This window comes from Bufo bufo, chromosome 5 (assembly GCF_905171765.1).
Source record: "Bufo bufo chromosome 5, aBufBuf1.1, whole genome shotgun sequence".
In the NCBI taxonomy this organism is placed as follows: domain Eukaryota; kingdom Metazoa; phylum Chordata; class Amphibia; order Anura; family Bufonidae; genus Bufo; species Bufo bufo.
This window is the reverse complement of record NC_053393.1, coordinates 405,359,805-405,384,888: the sequence shown is the minus strand read 5'-3', so window position 1 is coordinate 405,384,888 and position 25,084 is coordinate 405,359,805. Positions and strand designations below refer to the sequence as shown.

The 25,084-nt window shown below is 45.7% G+C and overlaps 1 protein-coding gene across 1 annotated transcript in view; it reads right to left on the bottom strand.

The window, feature by feature from the left end:
• Positions 1–25,084, bottom strand: part of KCNH8 (potassium voltage-gated channel subfamily H member 8) — a 726,151-nt gene that overhangs the window by 352,900 nt on the left and 348,167 nt on the right. The window contains exon 3 of the mRNA XM_040433027.1: positions 21,910–22,041. Within this exon, the coding sequence (XP_040288961.1) occupies positions 21,910–22,041 (132 nt within the window). The remainder of the gene's footprint in view (positions 1–21,909; positions 22,042–25,084) is intronic.

Here is a 25,084-nt window from a genome sequence, read left to right as displayed (position 1 = left end):
GGAAAGGGCATACCGGACCTGCCCACTTTACTGCGGATCGCCTTTGTTTGTGACAGCGTTCGTCGGACTCTGAGAACTGCAAACGGCTCTGCGGGCAAGGCTATGTCTCGCTTCTTCCTCCTGCCCCTCTGGAGGGGTCTGGGCTGGGACAAGTGGGACAGCTCCATCCCTTACAACTGGCACGCTCCCTGGTTCTACGGGGACGTCGTCAGGTTTGTGAGGGAACACCAGCTGGAGGGCCTCAAACCCGACTTGTGGAAGCCAAAAACTATCCACAAACTCATCAGAGCAAAGGACGTGCTTGAGTCAATTCCAGGGATCCAGGACGACACACTAGAGACAGCTTGGACTAATGTGTCGTCAAACAGGTTGACTAACGGGCATAAGGACTTGTCATGGATGGCCATTCAGGGCGGACTGCCAATCCGGTCATTCATGCATGCCCGTAATCTGAGCAAAACCCGGTACTGCCCCAGGTGCCCTTTCGTGGAGGAAACACCTTACCACCTGTTTTGGGGGTGCCGCTTTGCACAGCGCCTGTTAGATGCCCTGGAACATGAACTCAAAGACTCAGTGCCCAGGAACAGCCTGCAACACACTTCGGTGCTGTACGGACTATTTCCTGGAATCCATACTGTCAGAGCCATCTAGGAGGCCTGGCGCCTTATGAACTGTTTTAAGGACGCTATTTGGTTTGCTAGGAACCGGCTCATTCTCAGGAGGGAGAACAAGTCCGTCCAGGACTGCCGCAGACTTATCCATAGTATGCTGCAGGACTACAACATCTCGGACGTCGACGAAGAAGAAGAGGACTAAACCCCTCTCCTTCCCCTTCTCCCCCCGTTTGTATTTGTCTTCTCAATAAAGATAAGGACATGTGATTCCCCCTCCCTATCCCCTCCTTCCCACCTCCCCTTCCCCTCATCACTGTCTAAATGCTTTGTTGGAAGGTTTTGTGATTGAATAGGTATGCTAGTGTAGCATTCATTGCGATGTATAGTGTGGGTTAGCCCGTGCTTTACATAACAATGCCATGCTCGCAAAGACGACTGAAAGTAATTTATTATGTACTGTTTCATGGCCTGTGCTGCGTCACAGTACTAATGTATGTAAGTATGATGACTGATCGTAATAAAGACGTTTCAATCAAAAATCAGTCAGTACGTGGAGGGGTGTGCACAGGTACTGTTCCACCATGTTAGTGAAATGTTGCCTCCTGCTAACACGTTCTGTATCAGGTGGTGGTGCAGATAGGTGTGGCGTGGTGACAAAATTTTTCCACATCTCTGCCATGCTAACCCTGCCCTCAGAGGAGCTGGCCGTGACACAGCTGCGTTGGCGACCTCTTGCTCTTCCTCTGCCCTTGCCTTGGGCTTCCACTTGTTCCCCTGTGACATTTGGGAATGCTCTCAGTAGCGCGTCTACCAACGTGCGCTTGTACTCGCGCATCTTCCTATCACGCTCCAGTGCAGGAAGTAAGGTGGGCACATTGTCTTTGTACCGTGGATCCAGCAGGGTGACAACCCAGTAGTCCGCACACGTTAAAATGTGGGCAACTCTGCTGTCGTTGCGCAGGCACTGCAGCATGTAGTCGCTCATGTGTGCCAGGCTGCCCAGAGGTAAGGACAAGCTGTCCTCTGTGGGAGGCGTATCGTCATCGTCCTGCGTTTCCCCCCAGCCACACACCAGTGATGGGCCCGAGCTGCATTGGGTGTCACCCCGCTGTGAACATGTTTCATCCTCATCCTCCTCCACCTCCTCCTCATCCTCGTCCTCCAGTAGTACCTGGCCTCTGCTGTTGCAAAAAACCTCCCTCTGAGTCACTTCAAAGAGACTGGCCTGAAAGTGCTAAAAATGACCCCTCTTCCTCCTCCTCCTCCTGGGCCACCTCCTCTTCCATCATCGCCCTAAGTGTTTTCTCAAGGAGACATAGAAGTGGTATTGTAACGCTGATAACGGCGTCATCGCCACTGGCCATGTTGGTGAAGTACTCGAAACAGCGCAACAGGGCACACAGGTCTCGCATGGAGGCCCAGTCATTGGTGGTGAAGTGGGTCTGATCCACAGTGCGACTGACCCGTGCGTGCTGCAGCTGAAACTCCACTATGGCCTGCTGCTGCTCGCACAGTCTGTCCAGCATATGCAAGGTGGAGTTCCACCTGGTGGGCACGTCGCGTATGAGGCGGTGAGCGGGAAGGCCGAAGTTACGCTGTAGCGCAGACAGGCGAGCAGCGGCAGGGTGTGAACGCCGGAAGCGCGAACAGACGGCCCGCACTTTATGCAGCAGCTCTGACATGTCGGGGTAGTTGCGAATGAACTTCTGCACCACCAAATTCAGCACATGCGCCAGGCAAGGGATGTGCGTCAAACCGGCTAGTCCCAGAGCTGCAACGAGATTTCGCCCATTATCGCACACCACCAGGCCGGGCTTGAGGCTCACCGGCAGCAACCACTCGTCGGTCTGTTGTTCTATACCCCGCCACAACTCCTGTGCGGTGTGGGGCCTGTCCCCCAAACATATGAGTTTCAGAATGGCCTGCTGACGTTTACCCCGTGCTGTGCTGAAGTTGGTGGTGAAGGTGTGTGGCTGACTGGATGAGCAGGTGGAAGAAGAGGAGGAGGAAGCTGAGTAGGAGGAGGAGGAGACAGGAGGCAAAGAATGTTGCCCTGCGATCCTTGGCGGCGGAAGGACGTGCGCCAAACAGCTCTCCGCCTGGGGCCCAGCCGCCACTACTTGGAGAAGTAGTGCCGGCTGGGAACAACATACTGTGGGACAGCAAGCGACATGAGCTGTTTGAAGCTGTCTGTGTCCACCAGCCTAAATGACAGCATTTCATAGGCCAGTAGTTTAGAAATGCTGGCATTCAGGGCCAGGGATCGAGGGTGGCTAGGTGGGAATTTACGCTTTCTCTCAAATGTTTGTGAGATGGAGAGCTGAACGCTGCCGTGTGACATGGTTGAGATGCTTGGTGACGCAGGTGGTGGTGTTGGTGGTACATCCCATGTTTGCTGGGCGGCAGGTGCCAACGTTCCTCCAGAGGCGGAGGAAGAGGCCGAGGCGGCAGCAGCAGAAAAGGCTGAGGCGGCAGCAGCAGAAGAGGTAGCAGGGGGAGCATGAGTGACTTCCTTGTTTTTAAGGTGTTTACTCCACTGCAGTTCATGCTTTGCATGCAGGTGCCTGGTCATGCAGGTTGTGCTAAGGTTCAGAACGTTAATGCCTCGCTTCAGGCTCTGATGGCACAGCGTGCAAACCACTCGGGTCTTGTCGTCAGCACATTGTTTGAAGAAGTGCCATGCCAGGGAACTCCTTGAAGCTGCCTTTGGGGTGCTTAGTCCCAGATGGCGGCGGTCAGTAGCAGGCGGAGTCTCTTGGCGGCGGGTGTTCTGCTTTTGCCCACTGCTCCCTCTTTGTCTTTTGCTACGCTGTTGGCTCGGTCTCACCACTGCCTCTTCCTCCGAACTGTGAAAGTCAGTGGCACGACCTTCATTCCATGTGGGGTCTAGGACCTCATCGTCCCCTGCATCGTCTTCATCACTGACCTCCTGTTCAGTCTGCACACTGCAGAAAGACGCAGCAGTTGGAACCTGTGTTTCGTCATCATCAGAGACGTGCTGAGGTGGTATTTCCATGTCCTCATCATCAGGAAACATAAGTGGTTGTGCGTTAGTGCATTCTATGTCTTCCACCGCTGGGGAAGGGCTAGGTGGATGCCCTTGGGAAACCCTGCCAGCAGAGTCTTCAAACAGCATAAGAGACTGCTGCATAACTTGAGGCTCAGACAGTTTCCCTGATATGCATGGGGGTGATGTGACAGACTGATGGGCTTGGTTTTCATGCGCCATCTGTGCGCTTTCTGCAGAAGACTGGGTAGGAGATAATGTGAACGTGCTGGATCCACTGTCGGCCACCCAATTGACTAATGCCTGTACCTGCTCAGGCCTTACCATCCTTAGAACGGCATTGGGCCCCACCAAATATCCCTGTAAATTCTGGTGGCTACTGGGACCTGAGGTAGTTGGTACACTAGGACGTGTGGCTGTGGCAGAACGGCCATGTCCTCTCCCAGCACCAGAGGGTCCACTAACACTACCACGACCATGTCCGCGTCCGCATCCCTTACTAGATGTTTTCCTCATTGTTACCATTCACCACAATAAGAAAAATATTATTTGGCCCAATGTATTGAATTCAAATTCAGCCCTTTTTTTACAGACACCTAACACTATCTGGCTATATTATTTAGGTGCTGGGTGACAGGTATACGTTTACGGACATAATTTGACTTGGATCTGCACAGTAGCGTGTGTGTGAAGTTATTGAGAATTACCCTATCAGCACCTTGAATCTAATATACCCTTTTAGGGATAGATTTAAAGTAGGCCTGATACAGCAGAAACCACTAATTTAGAGAATTGCAAAATTGGGAATTGTATTTCAACCCAGAACAAAAACTGTGCTTTGATAGACACTAAATAACTTGAACAGCTAAAGCAATAATGACAGATTTGGATGAATATAAATTTGAGGCCTATTTTTTAGGCGCTGGGTGACAGGTATACGTTTACACACAGAATTAGACTTGGAATTGAACAGTAGCGTGTGTGTGAAGTTATTGAGAATAACCCTATCTGCACCTTGAATCTTATATACCCTTTTAGGGATAGATTTAAAGTAGGCCTGATACAGCAGAAACCACTAATTTAGAGAATTGCAAAATTGGGAATTGTATTTCAACCCAGAACAAAAACTGTGCTTTGACGGACACTAAATAACTTGAACGTTTACACACAGAATTAGACTTGGAATTGCACTGTAGCGTGTGTGTGAAGTTATTGAGAATAACTTGTGACAGGCTCAGCTTGACCCTGATGTAGGATATAGCCAAAAAATAACCACACTATAGATGGTTAAATGCACTTGATGACAGCTTGACCCTGATGTAGGATATAGCCAAAAAATAACCAGACTATTAATGGTTAAATGCACTTTGTGACAGGCTCAGCTTGCCCCTGATGTAGTATATGGCCAAAAAATAACCACACTATTGATGGTTAAATGCACTTGTGACAGGCTCAGCTTGCCCCGATGTAGTATATGGCCAAAAAATATCCACACTATTGATGGTTAAATGCACTTGATGACAGCTTGACAATGATGTAGGATATAGCCAAAAAATAACCACACTATTGATGGTTAAATGCACTTTGTGACAGGCTCAGCTTGCCCCCGATGTAGTATATGGCCAAAAAATAACCACACTATTGATGGTTAAATGCACTCGTGACAGGCTCAGCTTGCCCCTGATGTAGTATATGGCCAAAAAATAACCACATTATTGATGGTTAAATGCACTCTATGACAGCTTGCCCCTGATGTAGTATATAGCCAAAAAATAACCACACTATTGATGGTTAAATGCACTTCGTGACAGGCTCAGCTTGCCCCTGATGTAGTATATGGCCAAAAAATAACCACACTATTGATGGTTAAATGCACTTTGTGACAGGCTCAGCTTGCCCCTGATGTAGTATATGGCCAAAAAATAACCACACTATTGATGGTTAAATGCACTTGTGACAGGCTCAGCTTGCCCCTGATGTAGTATATGGCCAAAAAATAACCACACTATTGATGGTTAAATGCACTTGATGACAGCTTGACCCTGATGTAGGATATAGCCAAAAAATAACCACACTATTGATGGTTAAATGCACTTTGTGACAGGCTCAGCTTGCCCCTGATGTAGTATATGGCCAAAAAATAACCACACTATTGATGGTTAAATGCACTTGGTGACAGGCTCAGCTTGCCCCTGATGTAGTATATGGCCAAAAAATAACCACATTATTGATGGTTAAATGCACTCTATGACAGCTTGCCCCTGATGTAGTATATAGCCAAAAAATAACCACACTATTGATGGTTAAATGCACTTCGTGACAGGCTCAGCTTGCCCCTGATGTAGTATATGGCCAAAAAATAACCACACTATTGATGGTTAAATGCACTTTGTGACAGGCTCAGCTTGCCCCTGATGTAGTATATGGCCAAAAAATAACCACACTATTGATGGTTAAATGCACTTGTGACAGGCTCAGCTTGCCCCTGATGTAGTATATGGCCAAAAAATAACCACACTATTGATGGTTAAATGCACTTGATGACAGCTTGACCCTGATGTAGGATATAGCCAAAAAATAACCACACTATTGATGGTTAAATGCACTTGATGACAGCTTGACCCTGATGTAGGATATAGCCAAAAAATAACCACACTATTGATGGTTAAATGTACTTCGTGGCAGCTTGTGCTGGCGCACCACAAGCCACAAAATGGCCGCCGATCAACCCAGAAAAAAGTGAATGAAAAACGCTCTGGGCAGCCTAAAAACATTGAGCAATTGAATAGCAGCAGTTCAATGATCCACAGCTGTAGATCGATCACTGAATGAAGTCTTTTGGAGGAGTTAATCACTGCCTAATCTGGCCCTAACAGCAGTTGCAACCTCTCCCTACACTGATCAGAGCAGAGTGACGTGCGGCGCTACGTGACTCCAGCTTAAATAAAGGCTGGGTCACATGCTGCACTGGCCAATCACAGCCATGCCAATAGTAGGCATGGCTGTGATGGCCTCTTGGGGCAAGTAGTATGACGCTTGTTGATTGGCTGCTTTGCAGCCTTTCAAAAAGCGCCAAGAAAGCGGCGAACACCGAACCCGAACCCAGACTTTTACGAAAATGATCGGGTTCGGGTCCGTGTCACGGACACCCCAAAATTCGGTACGAACCCGAACTATACAGTTCGGGTTCGCTCATCCCTACCACTGAGCTGTGTATCTAATCCCATTTTGTACGATACAGCCTGCTGAGCTGTGTATCTAATCCCATTTGGTATGATACAGCCTGCTGAGCTGTCTAGCTAAACCCTTATGCACACGACCGTATCCATTTATCCGCTAAATAAGGATACTGTCCATGTGCGACCCGCAGTCCCATTGATTTCTATGGATTTCAGGTCTGCATTATGATGACCAGAATAAGACATGTTCTTTTTTTTGCAGAACTGACATACGGATGTGGAGAACACATGGACTTCATCAGTGTGCTCTCCACATCCATATATCAGTACAGCAAAAGATAAAACATGTCTTATTCTGGTCCTCATAATGCAGATCTAAAACCCATAGAACTCAATGGCTCTGGAAAAAAACGCACATCTCACATAGGCAGTATCCTTATTTAGCAGATCTGCTACTTGGAGAAAACAGAACAGATACGGTCCTGTGCATGAGGCCTAATTTTATCTTTTTTGGTGCTGACTGCTGAAGGGTTTTTCTTGGGTCAACATGTGTGATACACGTGAGATAAGAATATGATCAGCCTGGGAAACACGGTCCGCGCATCGCTACATCTCCCAGGCCGACCGCACTCTCGTGACCGAACTGACGATATGACAGTATTGTATGATACAGCCAGTCTCTTATCTGGTCAGGGGAGCCGAGGTTGGCCTGGAAATTGTGGCTGACACATGGACTGAGACATGGATTCCTGGGCCGATCACAGTAGTTTGCATGATCCCTATCAGTCATACTGAGCCGCCATAACAGTGTCATCCACAGTGCCCCCATAACAGTTACATCCACAGTGTCCCCATAACAGTTACATCTAAAGCACCCCCATAACAGTGACATCCACAGTGCTCCTAAAACCATAACAGTGACATCCACAGATCCCACATAACCGTATCATCCACAGTGTCCCCATAACAGTGACATCCACAGGCCCCCATAACATTGACATCCACAGATCCCCCATAACAGTGACATCCACAGTGTCCCCATAACAGTGACATCCACAGGCTCCCATAACAGTGACATCCACAGATCCCCAATAGCAGTGACATCCACAGTGCCCCCATAACAGTGACATCCACAGATCCCCCATAACAGTGACATCCACAGTGCCCCCATAACAGTGACATCCACAGTGCCCCCATAACAGTGACATCCACAGTGCCCCCATAACAGTGACATTCACAGTCCCACATAACAGTGACATCCACAGTGCACCCATAACAGTGACATCCACAGTGCCCTCATAACAGTGATATCTAGAACACCCCCATAACAGTGTCACTGTTATGGATTTGAAGCGGATTGGAACCACGTGGATGTCCACACCCTCAGTGGAGACACTTCGTCGGCGCAACTGAACGACCAGGCGGATATTGATAGAAAGCTTCTATTTATGAGCGGCGATAACGCTATTATTAGCGTAACCATTCCTCTTTTGTGTCTATTCAAATGCTCGCTGCTCACAATTTAGGCGGGCGCTTTGCATGTGGAAGAGGTGGAAATAAAGGGAAGACAGTACATAGGGTGATAGCCAGACCACCCTCAGTTCGTCTTCTCAGCACAGATTGGATGATGGGGAGGAGGAGCAGGAGACAGTTGCCTCCGCTACAGAGGATAGTACCCATGGAAGTTTTATTACATCTGTTCAGCGGGGATGAGTAGAAGAGGAGGAAGAGGATGAGGAGATTGAGAGTCATCCTCCTGATGAGGACAGCAAAGTCTTGTCTGTTGGACTGTGGCACACATGGCTGACTTTATGTTAGGCTGCCTTTCCCGTGACCCTCACGTTGTGCGCATTTAGGCCAACACCGATTACTGGTTGTTCACCCTTCTCGACCCCAGCTACAAAGATAACTTCTCATCTCTCATTCCTGTGATGGAGGGGACGAGCAAAATGGTGCAATACCAGAAGGTCCTTGTGGAAAAATCGCTCCAAAAATTTCCAACAACTACTGGGTGTCCAAGCTGGTGATGTTGCACGAACTGGCTCTCTACGCCTTGGAGTTGCTGGCCTGCCCCGCAGCGTGTATTTAGTGCTGCTGGGGGGCATGATAACTGATAAGCACATCCACCTGTCAACTGAAAATGCTGAAAAGTTGACTCTTATAAGAATGAACAAGGCCTGGATTGCCCCTGACTTCTCTAGCCCACCAGAGGAAAGCGGCTGAACATAAAGGCACTCTAAATGTGGCTTTTATGGTGTATTGAATACACTGCATTCCAATGCACCCCTTCCACCACTAAAAAGGGTGTATGGTTCAATCTCCCTTTTCTCGTCCTCCTCCTCCATCATATCGACATGCTTATTAGCTCCTAATGTTTTAGAGGGTCAGCTCAGCAGCGGGCCCTCACCCATAATATTTTAGAGGGTCACCAGCAGGCCCTCACCCATAATGTTTTTGATGGTCACCAGCAGGCTCTCAACCATAATGTTTTAGAGGGTCAGCTCAGCAGAAGACAATCACCCCTAAATTTTTAGATAGTCAGCTCGGCAGCAGGCCCTCGCCCACCAATTTTTTTAGATGGTCAGCTCGGCAGCAGGCCCTCACCCACAAAATTTTATAGACGGTCAGTTCGGCAGCAGGTCCTTGCCCACAACATTTTTTAGATGGTCAGCTCGGCAGCAGGCCCTCGCCCACAAAAATTTATAGATGGTCAGCTTGGCAGCAGGTCCTTGCCCACAATTTTTTTTAGATGGTCAGCTCGGCAGCAGGCCCTCGCCCATAATTTTTTCCATGGTCAGATCAGCAGCAGGCCCTTTCTCCTAATGTTTTAGATGGTAAGCTCAGCAGCAGCCCTTCGCCCCTAGTGTTTTAGTTGGTAAGCTCAGCAGCAGGCCCTCGCCCCTAGTGTTTTAGATGGTCAGCTCAGCAGCAGGCCCTCACCCATAATGTTTTAGATGGTCAGCTCAGCAGCAGGCTACTTGCCAATAATTTCTTCCCTGGTCAGATCATCAGCAGGTTCTTGCCCCTAATGTTTTAGATGTTCAGCTCAGCAGCAGACCCTCAAACCTAATGTTTTACATGGTCAGCTCAGCAGCAGACCCTCAACCGTAATGTTTTAGATGGTCAGCTCAGCAGCAGACCCTCACCCATAATGTTTTTGATGGTCAGATCAGCAGCAGGCCCTCGCCCCTAATGTTTTAGAGGGTCACCAGCAGGCCCTTGCTCCTAATGTTTTTAAGGGTCACCAAACATCATTTTTCAAGGACGTGTATGATGCCCTCCTTTATGTAATAAAGGGTATAGTGGAGTGCCGGTTCCTTGCAATTTTTGGCAGCCCTTTCCCTTAGTGCATAGGCTTTATGAGTGTAGTCCTACTACCTGAACAATTGTAGCACAATGTGAATGAGGCCCTCCTTTATGTGATATACAGGTTATATCGGAGTGCCTCTTTCTTGTAATTTTTGGCAGCACTTGCACTTTATATCCAAGTAAATATACAGGAGAGAATGTTTACTAACAATTTTTTCTCTAAAATCGATTTTATCTTCGGTTTGGTGCGTATTATTGTCAGTCTGTAAAAGTGGCGTACTACTCGGACAACATTGTTCCCAGTAGCGACCTGGGAGTCCAAGATGCTTTCCGAAAAAATCCTCCCCATGCTGTTCCCGAACCATTTCAGTGGTGTTTCCATCAATTCCATCTGACCTTTTCCTATGAACCAGACACCCTCCCCTCTGCAGAGCAGGGGGTACCTGGTTTAATGTTCGGGTTCTCCCATCGACTTCCATTGTGCTCGGGTGCTCGGTAGAGCACCCGAGCATCCCGAAGTGTTCTACTAGAGCACACAAGCACCCGAGCACTTTGGTGCTCGACCAACACTATAAAGGATGTTTTTGATGACAGAGGCCCCTTAATTGACAATTTAATAGTGTTTTCTAAAATTTTTATACTGATAACTAGTGATGATCGAGCACCCCGATGCTCGAGTGCTCTGCCCGAGCAAACCAGGATGCTCGGGTGCTCTTCCAAGCACCCAAGCCCTATAGAAGTCAATGGGAGGACCCGAGCATTAAACCAGGCACCCCCTGCTCTGAAGAGGGGAGGGTGCTTGGTTCATAGGAAAAGGTCAGAAATTGATGGAAATACCACCGAAATGGGTCGGGGACAGCATGGGGAGGATGTCTGGATGCATCTACAATGTCGCTGCTGGTAACGATGTTGCCCGAGTTGTACGCCACTTTTACAGACTGACCATAAAACTCACAAAACCTTAGATAAAAGCGATTTTAGATGAAAAATTGTTAGGAAACATTATTTCCTGTATATTTACTTTTATATAAAGAGCAAGTTCAGACAAAAATTTTTGTGATTTTTGGAACTGGGGCCATGACTAAGAGGGGCGGCCGGTGGTTTCTATTGTGTTGACCGGACTCTTGGATGATCAGACTGAACTCATTGGAAGAGGAACGGCCGGTGGCCTCCGTATTGTACCTGTAGAGGTGAAATTCTTGTACCGGCGCAAGCCGAACCACAGCCAAAACCTTTGTTGCCACGAACGTTTTCATTAATCAACAACTTAAGTTGGAGGTACGAACACGATCCCCGGCAGCGTTATTCCCATTTCCTGCCAAGCATTTTCTGGGAAACTAAAGTCTTTGTCTTTGAGTATGGTTGCAAAGCTGAAACTTAAACTAATTGGAGCGGAGTGGAGCCTGTAGCTTAATTTGACTACGCACGGGAAGCCTCACCCGGCCAAGACACAGAAAGGATTGACAGATTGATACCTACTTTGCTATTCTGTGGGTGGTGGTGCATGGCCGTTTTGAGCGTGTGGATCGAGTCGATTTGTGTGGTTCATTCCGATAACCAAAGACACTCCTCTGTGCTAATCAGTTACGTGACCCCCGGTGATTACGATTGTGTTGACCAGACTATCATCTGATGATAATGAACTTGGAAGAGGAACGGACGTTGAGCTGACCGTGTAAAAAATTGTAGGTGAGGGCCTGCTGCCGCTTTGTTAACTCTAGATAACTTCTAAGCTGATCGCACGTCCCGTGATGTTGACGATCTATTCGGATGTCTGCTCTATCAACTTTCAATGTTCTTTTGTGTGCCTACCATAATGACCACGGGTAATGGGGAATCAGGGTTCGTTTCCGGAGAGGGAGCCTGAGGGATGGCCACGGCTACCACTTCCAAGAAAGGCAGGCGGGGGCGCGCAAATTTCCCAGTACCGACTCAGGGAGGTAATGACGATAAATAACAATACAGGACTCTTAAGAGAGCCTGTCATTGGAAAAATTACAAAAAAATTACAGGGAATGTCATAGGTATTTAGGATGAGGAAACGTTATACAGGAGAGGTAAAGTATGATTGATGGCCTGCTGGTGACCCACTAAAACATTAGGGGTGAGGGTCTTAAGCTGAGCATCTAAAACATTATGGGTGAGGGCCTGCTGGTGAGCTGAGCATCTAAAACATAATGGGTGAGGGCCTGCTGGTGAGCTGACCATCTAAAACATTATGGGTGAGGGCCTGCTTTCGAGCTGACCATCTAAAACATTATGGGCGAGGGCCTGCTGGTGAGCTGACCATCTAAAACATTATGGGTGAGGGCCTGCTGGTGAACTGACCATCCGAAAAATTATATATGAAGGCATATACGTGATGGATGAGGAGGAGGCGGATGAGAAAAGGAAGATTCAAGCATATACCCTTTTTTGTGGTGGAAGGGGTGTATGGGAATACAGAGTATTCAGTACATTCTAAACAACACATTTAAAGTGCCTTTATGTTCAGTCGTGGCTTTCCTCTAGTGGAGTGGAGAAGTCAGGGGCAATCCAGACCTTGTTCACTTTTTTAAGAGTCAACCTGTCAGCATTTTCAGTTGACAGCCAGATACGCTTATCTGTTATAATGCCACCAGCAGCACTAAATATCCGCTCAGACAAAACGCTGGCGGCAGGGCAGGCCAGCACCTCCAAGGCATAGAGCGCCAGTTCGTGCCACGTGTCCAGCTTGGACACACAGTAGTTGTAAGGCACTGAGGGATCACTGAGGATGCTGACACGGTCTGCTACATACTCCTTTACCATCTTCCAAAACTTTTCCCTCCTTGTGACACCAGGACGTGCATCATGTTGAGGGTGCTGGCGGGGTGTCATAAAACTGTCCCAGGCCTTGAAGAGTGTTGCCTTGCCTTTGCTGGAAGTGCTGTGTGTTCCCCTTGTCTCCCCACCTCGGTTGCCCAAGGAAGTGCGAACTCTGCTGCCAGCGCTGTCAGATGGAAATTTTTGCAGCAATCTGTCAACAAGGAACTTCTGGTATAGCACCATTTTGCTCATTCTCTCCACCGGAGGAATGAGAGATGAGAAGTTCTCTTTGTAGTGGGGGTACAGATGGGTGAACACCCAGTAATCCCTGTTATCTAAAATGCGTATAACACGGAGGTCACGGAAAAGGCAGCCTAACATGAAGTCAGCCATGTGTGCCAGAGTACCAGTGGGCAAGACTTCGCTGTCGTCATCAGGAGGATGACTGTCCATCTCCTCATCCTCTTCCTCCTCTTCTGTCCACCCACGCTGAACAGATGGAATTAAAGTTCCATGGCTACTACCCTCTGTAGCGGAGGCAACCGTCCCCTGCTCCTCCTCCTCCTCCTCCAATACGTGCTTAGAAGACAAACTGAGGGTGTTCTGGCTATCACCCAGGGTCATGTCTTCTTCCCCCATTTCCAACTCTTCCCCACGAACAGCGTCGGCCTTAATTGTGAGCAGCGAGCGTTTGAGTAGACACAGAAGTGGGATGGTTATACTGACAATAGCGTTATCGCCGCTCACCATCTGTGTCGAATCCTCAAAGTTTCTTAACACCTCACAGAGGTCAGACAAGAGCAGTAGCTGACTGGAAAGGCGACGACCGTGCTGCAGCTGGTATTCCATTACTGCCCTTTGCTGCTCACAAAGCCTGGCCAACATGTGTAACGTGGAGTTCCAGCGCGTGCTCATGTCGCACAACAGCCGGTGAGCTGGCAATTTTTTAAGCGCTGCTGCAGCGTCAGCAGGCCGGCTGAAGCTGTTAATGACTTGCGGAAATGTGCACACACGCGGCGCACCTTCGCCAGTAGCTCGGGCAAATTGGGGTAGGTTTTCAGAAACCGCTGAACCACTAAGTTAAAGACGTGGGCTAGGCATGGGATGTGTGTGAGCTTGCCGAGCTCCAAAGCCGCCACCAAGTTACGCCCATTATCACACACAACCATGCCTGGTTGCAGGTTGAGTGCCGAGAGCCACAGCTCAGTCTGGTCTCTTATCCCTTGCCACAGCTCTGCGGCGGTGTGCTGTTTATCCCCTAAGCATATCATCTTCAGCACGGCCTGTTGACGCATCCCCACAGCAGTGCTACACTGCTTCCAGCTACCAACTGATGGCTGACTGGTGCTGCACGCGGAGAATTTGGAGGTGGAAGTGGAGAAGGAGGTGGAGGAGGAGGAGCCACTTACATAGGTGCTTGCGGTAACCCTGATAGAAGTAGGGCCTGCAATCCTGGGCGTCGGTAGCACCTGTGCCATCCCAGGGTACAAGTCGCTCCCAGCCTCCACTACGTTCACCCAGTGTGCCGTCAGGGAAATGGAGCGTCCCTGGCCACAAGCACTTGTCCATGTGTCAATCGTTAGGTGGACCTTAACAGTAACTGGATTGGTCAGTGCACGGGTGATGTTAGCAGACACATGCAGGTGTAAGGCGGGGACGGCACACCGGGAAAAATAGTGGCGGCTGGGGACTGAGTACCGAGGGACGGCCGCCGACATCAGGCCGCAAAAGGCCTCTGTGTCCACAAGCCTAAATGGCAACATTTCAACCGCCAGTAACTTAGAAAGTTGGGCGGTTAGTGCCATGGCCTGTGGGTGGGTGGCTGGGTATTTGCGCTTGCGTTCAAATGCCTGGGGTAAAGACATTTGTACGCTGCGCTGGGACAGGGAAGTGGATGTGGTCCCTGATGGTGCTTGCGACGGTACAGGTGCAGCGCTGGAGGCATCTAGGCCTGCACCCTCGACAGGCTATTGGTCGTCACCCAACATAGGGGAAGAGGAGGCAGTGGTGTGACCCGCGGACACAGATTGTGGAGCAAGGTGTTCCTCCCACTTATTGCGGTGCTTGGCTGCCATGTGGTGGATCATGCTGGTGGTGGTGAGGTTGCTACTGTTCACAACTCGGCTTATTTTGGTGTGGCACAGGTTGCAAACTACTATTCTTTTCTGGTCTGCACTTTCCGTAAAAAAGCGCCATACCGCGGAACACCTACCCCTTGGCAAGGGAGATTTACGCAAGGGGGTGCTCCGTGGAACACTTGCGGGCCTGTTTGGCATGGCCCGCCTTCTCCTTGTTGCCACCCCACTGCCTCTTCCAGCCTGTTGCGGTGCTGCAGATCGCTCCCCCTCGGGACTGCTGTCCTCGCTCGCGTTTCCGCCTTTCCATGTTGGGTCAGTAACCTCATCATCCATCAAGTCCTCTTCAAATTCCCCACTCCGATCATCCTCCTCATTTGCTGACCCCAACACAACTTCAGTGATTGACAACGGTATATCATCCTCTTCATCAACCTCTGCAGACAGTAATTGTGGTTGACTTGATGGCAACTGTGTCTCGTCATCATCCACCTCCTTAAACACATCATCTTGTGAGTGTGAAGGCTCCAGAGGTTGAGAATCAGGGCACAAGATCTCATGTCCCTCTTCAAGAGTGCTTGGGGAGATGACCAAATTAAGTGATGGGGGTGAAAATAGCTCCTCGGAACATCTGAGTACCGGATCGCTTGTTTGGCCAGACTCTACATGGTGGGAGGAAGGATGATCAGGGTGAGGATTGTGTTGTTGACCAGACTGTTGGCTACTGAGACTGGACTTGGTGGAAGACAGGGTGGTGCTTAACCCAGTGGAAGCATTATCTACCGCAATCCAACCGACCACCTAGTCGCACTGGTCTGACTTCAAGAGTGTTGTCTTGCGACGCCCTGCAAACTGGGACATGAAGCTAGGTATCGTGGATGAGTGTTTTCCTTGTGCTCTGGCAGCAGGCACAGTTGCAACGCGCCCTGAGCCACGGCCTCTGCGTGAACCATCAGAATCACGTCCACTTCCCCGTCCCTTAATACTCGCCTTCTTCATATTGACACTGGATGTCACTGATATTTGGATTAAATATAGGCCTCACACACTGTCTAGAAATAAGTGTATATTTGCTTCTCACTGGTCACAGCAAGCAGAGTTTGAACAATACAGAAACTGACTGTAACTGCTATTTGGATTAAATATAGAAAATTTTAAACGGGCGGCTCGCCTCCAATACAAATGGGATCAGGTGCTTACGTAAATGTTTACCCCAATAAACAAGCGCAAAGTGAATATATGTAGAAAACTGGCACTCAAATCTTAGGGAGTTGCATCAAAAAAGTTTATATAAACATGTCACCATAACATTAAAATTGGCATTTAAAACATAACATTTAAAAACAAATCAAATCATTCTATAATTTTCGAATATAAATCGATGTTATAATCAACTCTTGAGAATAGTAGTCGAACAATATCAATTAAAATGCTCAAAAGTATCGATTGTTGAGAGCATCGACTATTTGAAGAAAACCACAGGGAATGAAAAGGAAAAAAGATAATAAGCAATTATAAAAAAAAGTCTTCCAGGTACAGTTCCCAATGGTAGCATATGAAACCACTTATATTTTCTTTGTTAAGATGAATAACCACTCGTAGCTAGGTATAAGCAAGTAAACGAACATATGCAGTCTCTTTACCGTGTCTTCACCACTTCCTAGTGGTTTTTATTCAGCAAGATAGACCGCACTCTTAATTAGCGATAGTTTCTTTTTCCACTAGTTCGATATGGATGTAGGCTTCAATAGCGTGCTAAGATTCAAACAGAACTTTTGAGTAGTAATCCCGTATTTTCGGATGGTGAGCACGTACCTGGTGGCGTCTCACGTGGCGTCCCACGTGGTTTCTATACGTCACCTCTTTACGAATTACAGCGCGCTGTTTGTTTCAGGTTATCATCCGTAGTTACTGTAATCGAATTGTCATACGTGTTTCGAGGTTTACACACCTCTTCTTCAGTGGCTGTTATAAATCTTTGTGTGTGACAAATCAATTGTCTCTTTACTATGATTAGAGGTAAATTTTAAATTCCTATTGCTGTTATTTATTCTAGATAGGAAATGGTGGAGAGCTTCCTCTGATCCATTCCATACATAGACAATATCATCTATATATCTTCGCCAGAGCACCAGGTCCGTCCCAAGCTTGGGGGAAATTATCTCATCTTCCCATTGCGACATAAATTCGCATAGCTGGGGGTGAACCTGGTGCCCATGGCGGTACCCCTAATTTGGAGATAAAAATCCGAGTTGAACCAGAAATAGTTGTGAGACAATATATAGTCAATACTATCTACAACAAACTGGATCTGTTCTTTTCTCATTGTTTTGTCCATACTTAACTTGTTCTGGACTGCGTTAATCCCCTGTACATGATCTATTACACTATAGAGCGAACCAACGTCTAATGTTCCAAAAATCCAACTTTCCTCACAGTTTAATTCTTCCAAACTAGTTATTATATCCGTGGTATCCTTGATATAGGAAAAGGATCTTTCCTCGAAGGGTTGTAGTATCTTATCTACATATTGCGACAGATTAGCTGAGAGCTTCTATGCGATTTATGTTATTTCCGATTCCAATCGAGATGGAAATTTTTGTTAGATATCCCACTACATCTTCTAAAAACATATTGAGGATGTGGAGGATCTAGTGGAATATCTTGAAATACCTTGAAATATCTTGAGGGAAAACTCTGTGAGAAAAGACTTGAAAGGAAGCCTCTTATATGTGATGCGAATTATTAGACCGTACTGTTTGGAAAACTAAATGGCGTATTAATCGCAAAGATATCGTATATACATCTCTGATGCGGTTACTTTGCCATTTTTCACATTACATATATATATATATACTTTTTGCCATTTCCATATTATATCTATTTCCTTCTTATAACACCCTCTGGATACTATTTTAAACTATTATTATTATTATTATTATTATTATTATTATTATTGTTATTATTATTATCTTTATTTTAAACTAACATATGTATTTTAAATTATCACCTGTGTTTTTAAAATGTTGACTAATGAGATGGGAAGAACCACATTATGGAACAGCTGAGACTGCTGAAAACCACTCCTCCTAGTTAAACCTGGACCAATGGATATTCGAACCACACTCCATTAAAACCATATAAAATATGGACTGTCACACACAAAGATTTATAACAGCCACTGAAGAAGAGGTGTGTAAACCTCGAAATGCGTATGGCAATTCGATTACAGTAACTACGGATGATAACCTGAAAGAAACAGCACACTGTAATTCGTAAAGAGGTGACATATAGAAACCACGTGGGACGCCACGTGAGACGCCACCAGGTACGTGATCACCATCCGAAAATACGGGATCACTACTCGAAAGTTCTGTTTGAATCTTAACACGCTACTGAAGCCTACATCCATATCGAACTAGTGGAAAAAGAAACTATCGCTGATTAAGCGTGCGGTCTATCTTTCTGAATAAAAACCACTAGGAAGTGGTGAAGACACGGTAAAGAGACTGCTTATTTCTGTCCATATGTTCGTTTACTCGCTTATACCTAGCTACTAGTGGATTAAATAAAGGCCTCACACACTGTCTAGAAATAAGTGTAGATTTGCTTCTCACTGGTCACAGCAAGCAGAGTTTGAACAATACAGAAACTGACTGTAACTGCTATTTGGATTGAATATAGCGTCACACACGGCCTAGATATCAGTGCTGATTTGCTTCTCACTGGTCACAGCAAGCAGAGTTTGTATAATACAGAAACTGACTGTAACTGCAATTTGGATTAAATATAGGCGTCACACACGGCCTAGATATCAGTGCTGACTTGCTTCTCACTGGTCACAGCAAGCAGAGTTTGTAGAATGCAGAAAATGAATGTCACTAACGGTCGCCCTGACACAAAAAATTTTTTTTGCTTTTACCTCTAACAATAGTCCTTAAAAGGACTTTTGGGTCTCTGAAAGGTTTGAGATCAAATTCGCTCTACACTCGCTCTGTCCCTTCCTAACAGCAGCTCTCCCTGACTCGCAATGTGCCGAACTCGCGTGACCGGGTGCTATATAGCACCCGATGACATGTTCCGGCCAGCCAATCACTGTAATGCCAGTAGAAAACATGTCTAATGGCATTGCAGTGATGGCAATACTTACCAGCATGTTTATTGGCTGCTTAGAAGGCGCCAAATGTCTGGGGAGGAGACTTGAGCATGTGGTACTCGGCAGAGCACTCGGATCTGCCGAGCATAGCGATGCTCGAGCCGAACCGGTACTAGGCCGAGCATGCTCGATCATCACTACTGATAATCCATCCTCAGGATTAGAGAGGAGCGAAATTTTGATAAATTCGATTCAGCAACTTCACTGAAGTTAACCAAGAAATTTGATTTGCTCCGAATAAATTTGTCACAAATCACTATACATCAGGTATACCTAGGCAACTCTGCCTTAGGGTATAGCCTAAGGAGCGGCCGTGCCGCAGGCCAGCTACGGTGTACCTTTCATTTAATAATGAAGACCGTACCATATAGTCCTTCTTCATTGTTAATGGCCATGTGGCACCTTTAAACAGGGGCTGTTGCTGGTATGTGATTTGGCTGGCTAGGTTGGGAGCACAAAATGCATATTATTGCTGTTCTTTTTTGTGATCTCCTGTAGGTTATTTGACAGTAAACACAGAATATTAATCAGCTCTGGCATACCCACTTCTCCAACCCCAGTGCCTTCTTGCCCTACAGGTAGGAGCCCTTCTTCTGTCATCTGCTTTTCCTCCTTTTCCCCATCATCTAATATCGATGAGAATATGGCATCAGGAACATCCAGCTCCTCCTCTCTCTGCATCTTGCTGACTTTTCTAGGACATGGAAACTTTGAAGGATGATTTGGAAGAAGTAAACCCAGCAAAAGATGAGGATTGTCATTATTAAGACCTGGCCCCCCTAAGGGGTGCAGACTGGTCGGTATTGGTTGGCACACTAACCCTGGAATATTAAAGGCTTCCATCTTATTGGTATTAAATTACAAATCTTAATTTATGGCTAATGTAGGAATAAGTAAATGTAGGAATAAATAAATAAAACTGACGCAGCATAAATCTCCCTGCACTGTCCCTCTCCAATATTCCTCTATTAACCCTTTGGCTACCGGAGTATTTTTTATTTTATTTTTTTCGTTTTCATTTTTCTTACCTATTTTCAGTGATCCATAAATTTTAAATTTTTCCGGTCACATAGCTGTACGAGGGCTAATTTTTTGCAGGGCAAGTTGTACTTTCTAATGTCACCATTGATTATGGCATAAAATGTTGTGGGACGCAGTTAAAAAATTCCAAATGGGGTGGTAATGGAAACAAAACACAATCCCTCCACCGTTTTATGGGTTTTGTTCCTACAGCTTTTTGTTTACGGCAAAATTGACCCAAAATTGACCCATGCCCTTCATTCTCTGGGTCAGTATGATTACAACGATACCCTATATGTAAAGGTTTTTGATGTCTAAATAGTGTAAAAATATATTTAAACTTTGAGAAAAAAATTGTGCAACAATCTGTACTTTTAATTGATACCATTTTGGAGTATGCGTGACTTTTTGATCACATTTTATTAAATTTTTTTGGTTAAGATAAGCAATGAAAAAATGGCAAATCTGCCATTTTGACCCTTTTTTCCGTTATGCCATTCGCCGTATTGGAATTTTTTTTTACGTTAAATTTTTTTTATTTTTGTGATCATTATGTGCCTCATATACGAGCTTATAACTTTTTTTTTTTCATTTTTAATTTTGGTTTATCAGGAATTTATTATTAGCTTATTTTGCTCACTTTTGCTCATTTCTTATCCTGGTCTGCCATCTGGTGGCCAAAATAAGAATTTCAGTTTGAATACTGTTAGCCTACTCAGTAAGGCTACCAGTATTCAGCGCAACTACCTATGCCCGGATTGGACACACGGGGCATAGGTAGGAAGCCCGGAGCTTGAGCTTCCTGGTATTTGCGCATTTAGGTGCCATGATCTCACTTGATCACGGCATCTAAAGCATTTCATTACCGCGATCGGCATTATTGCTGGTAATGGAAATTAGCGCAGGTCTATGCTGTTTGAAACAGCAGAGATCTGCCATCCATGACGCGAGCGGGCATCATGTTTACACATCGCACTAGAGCCGTACATGTACGACGCTGGTAGCCTAAGGGTTAATCGTTTTCAGCAACACTGTCCTTAGTGCATGAAATCTTGTCACATCTCTCTCTGCACTAAGTACACTGGAAAATGGCGGAGACCACTCAGGATGAGGTTTTTATAGGGCTGTGACATCACAGGGGATTGCTGCAGATTGGCTGGCTGCATGACAATATGGGTGATCTCGCTTTCCCAGGATTCTTTCTTTTACGTTAATAAACATGCAGTTGCCATTTTAGGGAAAAAAAAGTTTGTAACCATGAAGCTCGAGGAAATTCGGAATCATTGTGAATCAAAGTTTTCCTAAATTCCACTTTGAATGCTTCACATTTTTTTTGCGGGGCCACGGAACGGAGCAACGGATTCGGACAGCACACGGAGTGCTGTCTGCATCTTTTGCGGCCCCATTGAAGTGAATGGGTCCGCATCCGAGCTGCATTTTGCACGGTCGTGTGCATGAGATCACTGAGTTCTCACTTCAGTTATTTGGTCAGTTATTTGGTCAGTTATTGTGAGCCAAAACCAGTAGCGAAGCCTACTCAGAGATATTCACCGGTTCTGTGTTTTTGACCCGCACCTGGTTTTGGCTCTGGTGGAAATAATTGACCAAATAACTGAAGTGTGAACTTAGGCACTTACTTAGCAATGTCATAATTCAGAAGTGTTTTGCCACACTGAGCTGGTTAATATTAATGATTTACATTTTTATCTTGAGTATTTATAATGTACACCATCTTGAAGTATAACATAAATTATATACAAACCTTCTTTTTTATCTTCTTGTGGAATCTTTACTTTTGTGTCTGTAATGTCCTTAAAAGAAGACAAAAACAGGACCACGTCACCTTTCTCATTCTTTATAGGAACAATATCCAGTAGGCACCAGAATGATGTACCTAAAGGTTGTAAAAAAAAAAAAGACAGATCATTTAGGGCTGAAACAAAAAAAGTACAAATCTAGAGTTGCAACTAATGTAATTTTAACCAAATCTTATTGGAAAGGTCAAGAAACCACAGCTGTTCAGTGGATTCTGCTTGTCTCATCAGCTTAGCAGCTCTCCTCGTTGTGGAAGTAAAGCATTGATTTTAATGCAAAATTTATCTGATGGGATCATTAAAATGTCCTAATAAAGTTTCTTATTACTTGGAAATTACACTTTTGCTTTGAACCTGTTATCGATCACAGCTATCTTATTCAAACAGAATATTTCCAGGATGTTGAATCTGACATGTACAGTTTGCTATTTACAGAGCATGCCTGTCTCTGAATTAATTAGAAAGTTGTCTTCCTCTCATCAGCCTGCCGCACAAGACCTAATGTCCATTATATCCGTGTAACTAATTCAGAAAGCTGAAACAAATTTGACTGCTACTTTAAATAGAACTGTTCTGATATCCTTTTCAAATGCTTAAAGTACAGCTTTAGTCGCAAAATTTGAATAAGAACTTCAACGCCATGCAGGACATTAGAAGATATGTAGATTGGATATATTTACTTATTGCATATTATTATTATATAAATGCTTAATATATTGAAGTACAATAACAATAGTACCTTAAAGGGGATTTCATGGATTATCATTATTTATAAAATCTATGTTCATATAATTGTTCATATAATCAAATGTATTATTATTCTATTTATTATTTTACTCATATATTATTTTACTCACTTATATAGCGCTGACATATTCCTTAGCGCTTTACAGATATTATCATCACATGCTATCTCCAATGGGGCTCACAATCTCAGTTTCCTATCAGTATGTCTTTGTAATGTGGGAGGAAACCAGAGTACCCAGAAGGAACCCACAGAAACAAAGGGAGAACGCAGGGAGAAACTCCCATGCAGATGTTGTTCTTGGTCACATTTGAACCTTGGACCCAGCGCTGAAAAGCACCAATGCTAACCACTGTGCTTCATCATGTTTTCAGTATGTATCAAATCAATCTGGTTTATTTCCATCCTGTACGTAGCACTTCCTGTTTCCATATCAAACCAAACCTTTGATGCACTTCTCCATTCTCCCCCACAGTTACAGCCTTGTCTTAACAGCTTTCAAACAAGACCAAGCTCACATCTCTAGCTGCTACACAGCCCAAGAAACTAAGGGCTTAAAGGGAGTCTGTCACCACTATATGACCATATACAGCACTTACATGGCGCTGTAGCACACCTATACAGGATTCTAATGGTACCTTTGTTATTTTCTTCCAGAAGCAGGAAAAACAACGTTTATTTCATATGCAAATGAGCAGTCGCAAGTGCCCAGGGGCGGCGTTCAGTGTGTAGGTGCCCAGGCTGCTCTGCCTTTTTTAGCGTTACTCCTCCCCAGCCTCTTCCTTTGCCCGCCCTCCTATTCCCTTGTATCATCCCTAGGTCCGGCCGAGATCCCGCGCTGCGCACTGCTTCGCCGGGCCGGGGCATGCACACTGCAATGCCCATTTTGGGTACGGCATCAATTCAACTAGTGTGCATGCACCAGCTGGCAAAGCAGTGTGCAGGTGCGGGATATCGATCGGACCTAGGGATGATACAAGGAAATAGGAGGGCGGGCAAAGGAAGAGGCTGGGGGAGGAGTAACGGTTAAAAAGGCAGAGCAGCCTGGGCACCTACACACTGAACGCCGCCCCTGGGCACTTGCAAGTGCTCATTTGTATATGAAATAAACGTCGTTTTTCCTGCTTTTGGATGTCTAAAGAAAATAACAAATGTACCATTAGAATCATGTATAGGTGTGCTACAGCGCCAATTTAAGTGCTGTATATGGTCATATAGTGGTGACAGACTCCCTTTAAACAACCCCCCCCCCCCCCCCCACACACACACACACACTTTTTCTGCTGGTTGTGCTTTCAGGTAGCCTGGAGAAGGCAAGGGGTTCGGTTCAGGGGGGAGCTGACAGGTTGCAGGGAAGAGAGAAAAAACATCCTCTCTCATGACCCTAGGGGGAGGGTAATATGGACTTCTATGCATGTTACCTATTCCCTCTCCTCCATCAATCAGCATACTTGCTCTGTGGTTGTCACATATGAGGTTATTTTTTTCCAGGAAAGCACATACCCATCTAATCCCCCCACTCTGTTTTTTTTTGACACCATGATAGAGTTACCAGGATCCAGATCAAGGTGTCACACAAAGTATGTGGATCATTTCTCTAGCAATACCCATTACATGTTGCCAAAACAAGCAAAAATGATTATTAGTAGAGAGAAATCTAATATATCAGCCCTCATATGATTATGTCATCAGAAAAATAAAATGGCCTGGGTCTTGGAATGCAGCGACACAAACACAGATTATTTAGTGACCCACAGAATAAACTTATCATATTACTCATAACACACAGTAAACACTGTAAAAATGAATCCCACAAAATAATAAAAATTTTAGTTTTGTTATCCTCCCCTAAAAATAAAATAATAATAGTTATTTAATACACTATAGGGGTAATTTACTAAACTAAAATACACCTAAATTAGGCGTATTTCAGGCACAGATGGCGGGTAATGGTTAGTTGCACCGCTATCTGTGACTTTTGCCCGCTCACATCAGGTCTAAAATTGTGGGCGTGGCGTGGGCTGGGAAGGGGACAGACCGGCAGGCCCGTCTCATTCATCATTTTCTAAGCCTGGTTTAGGCATAGAAAATGGTCTAAATGTAAGACAGCTAGGAATCTGTCTCACATTTAGAACTGGCACTGGATGCGTGGAAGTTATGGAGAGGCCGGTGCCTCTTCATAACTTCAGCGGATCCACCACCAGCTATAGGCCTTTATTAAGACCAGCGTCTAAAATTACAGTCTTAATAAATATGCCCTTATATGTACCCCGAATGGTTCCTAAAAAATCAACTGCAAAATCTTCATATAGTTATATTGAAGAAAAAAAAAAAAAAACACTGGAACACCGAGGGGAAAAAAAGTTTATTGGTCCTTA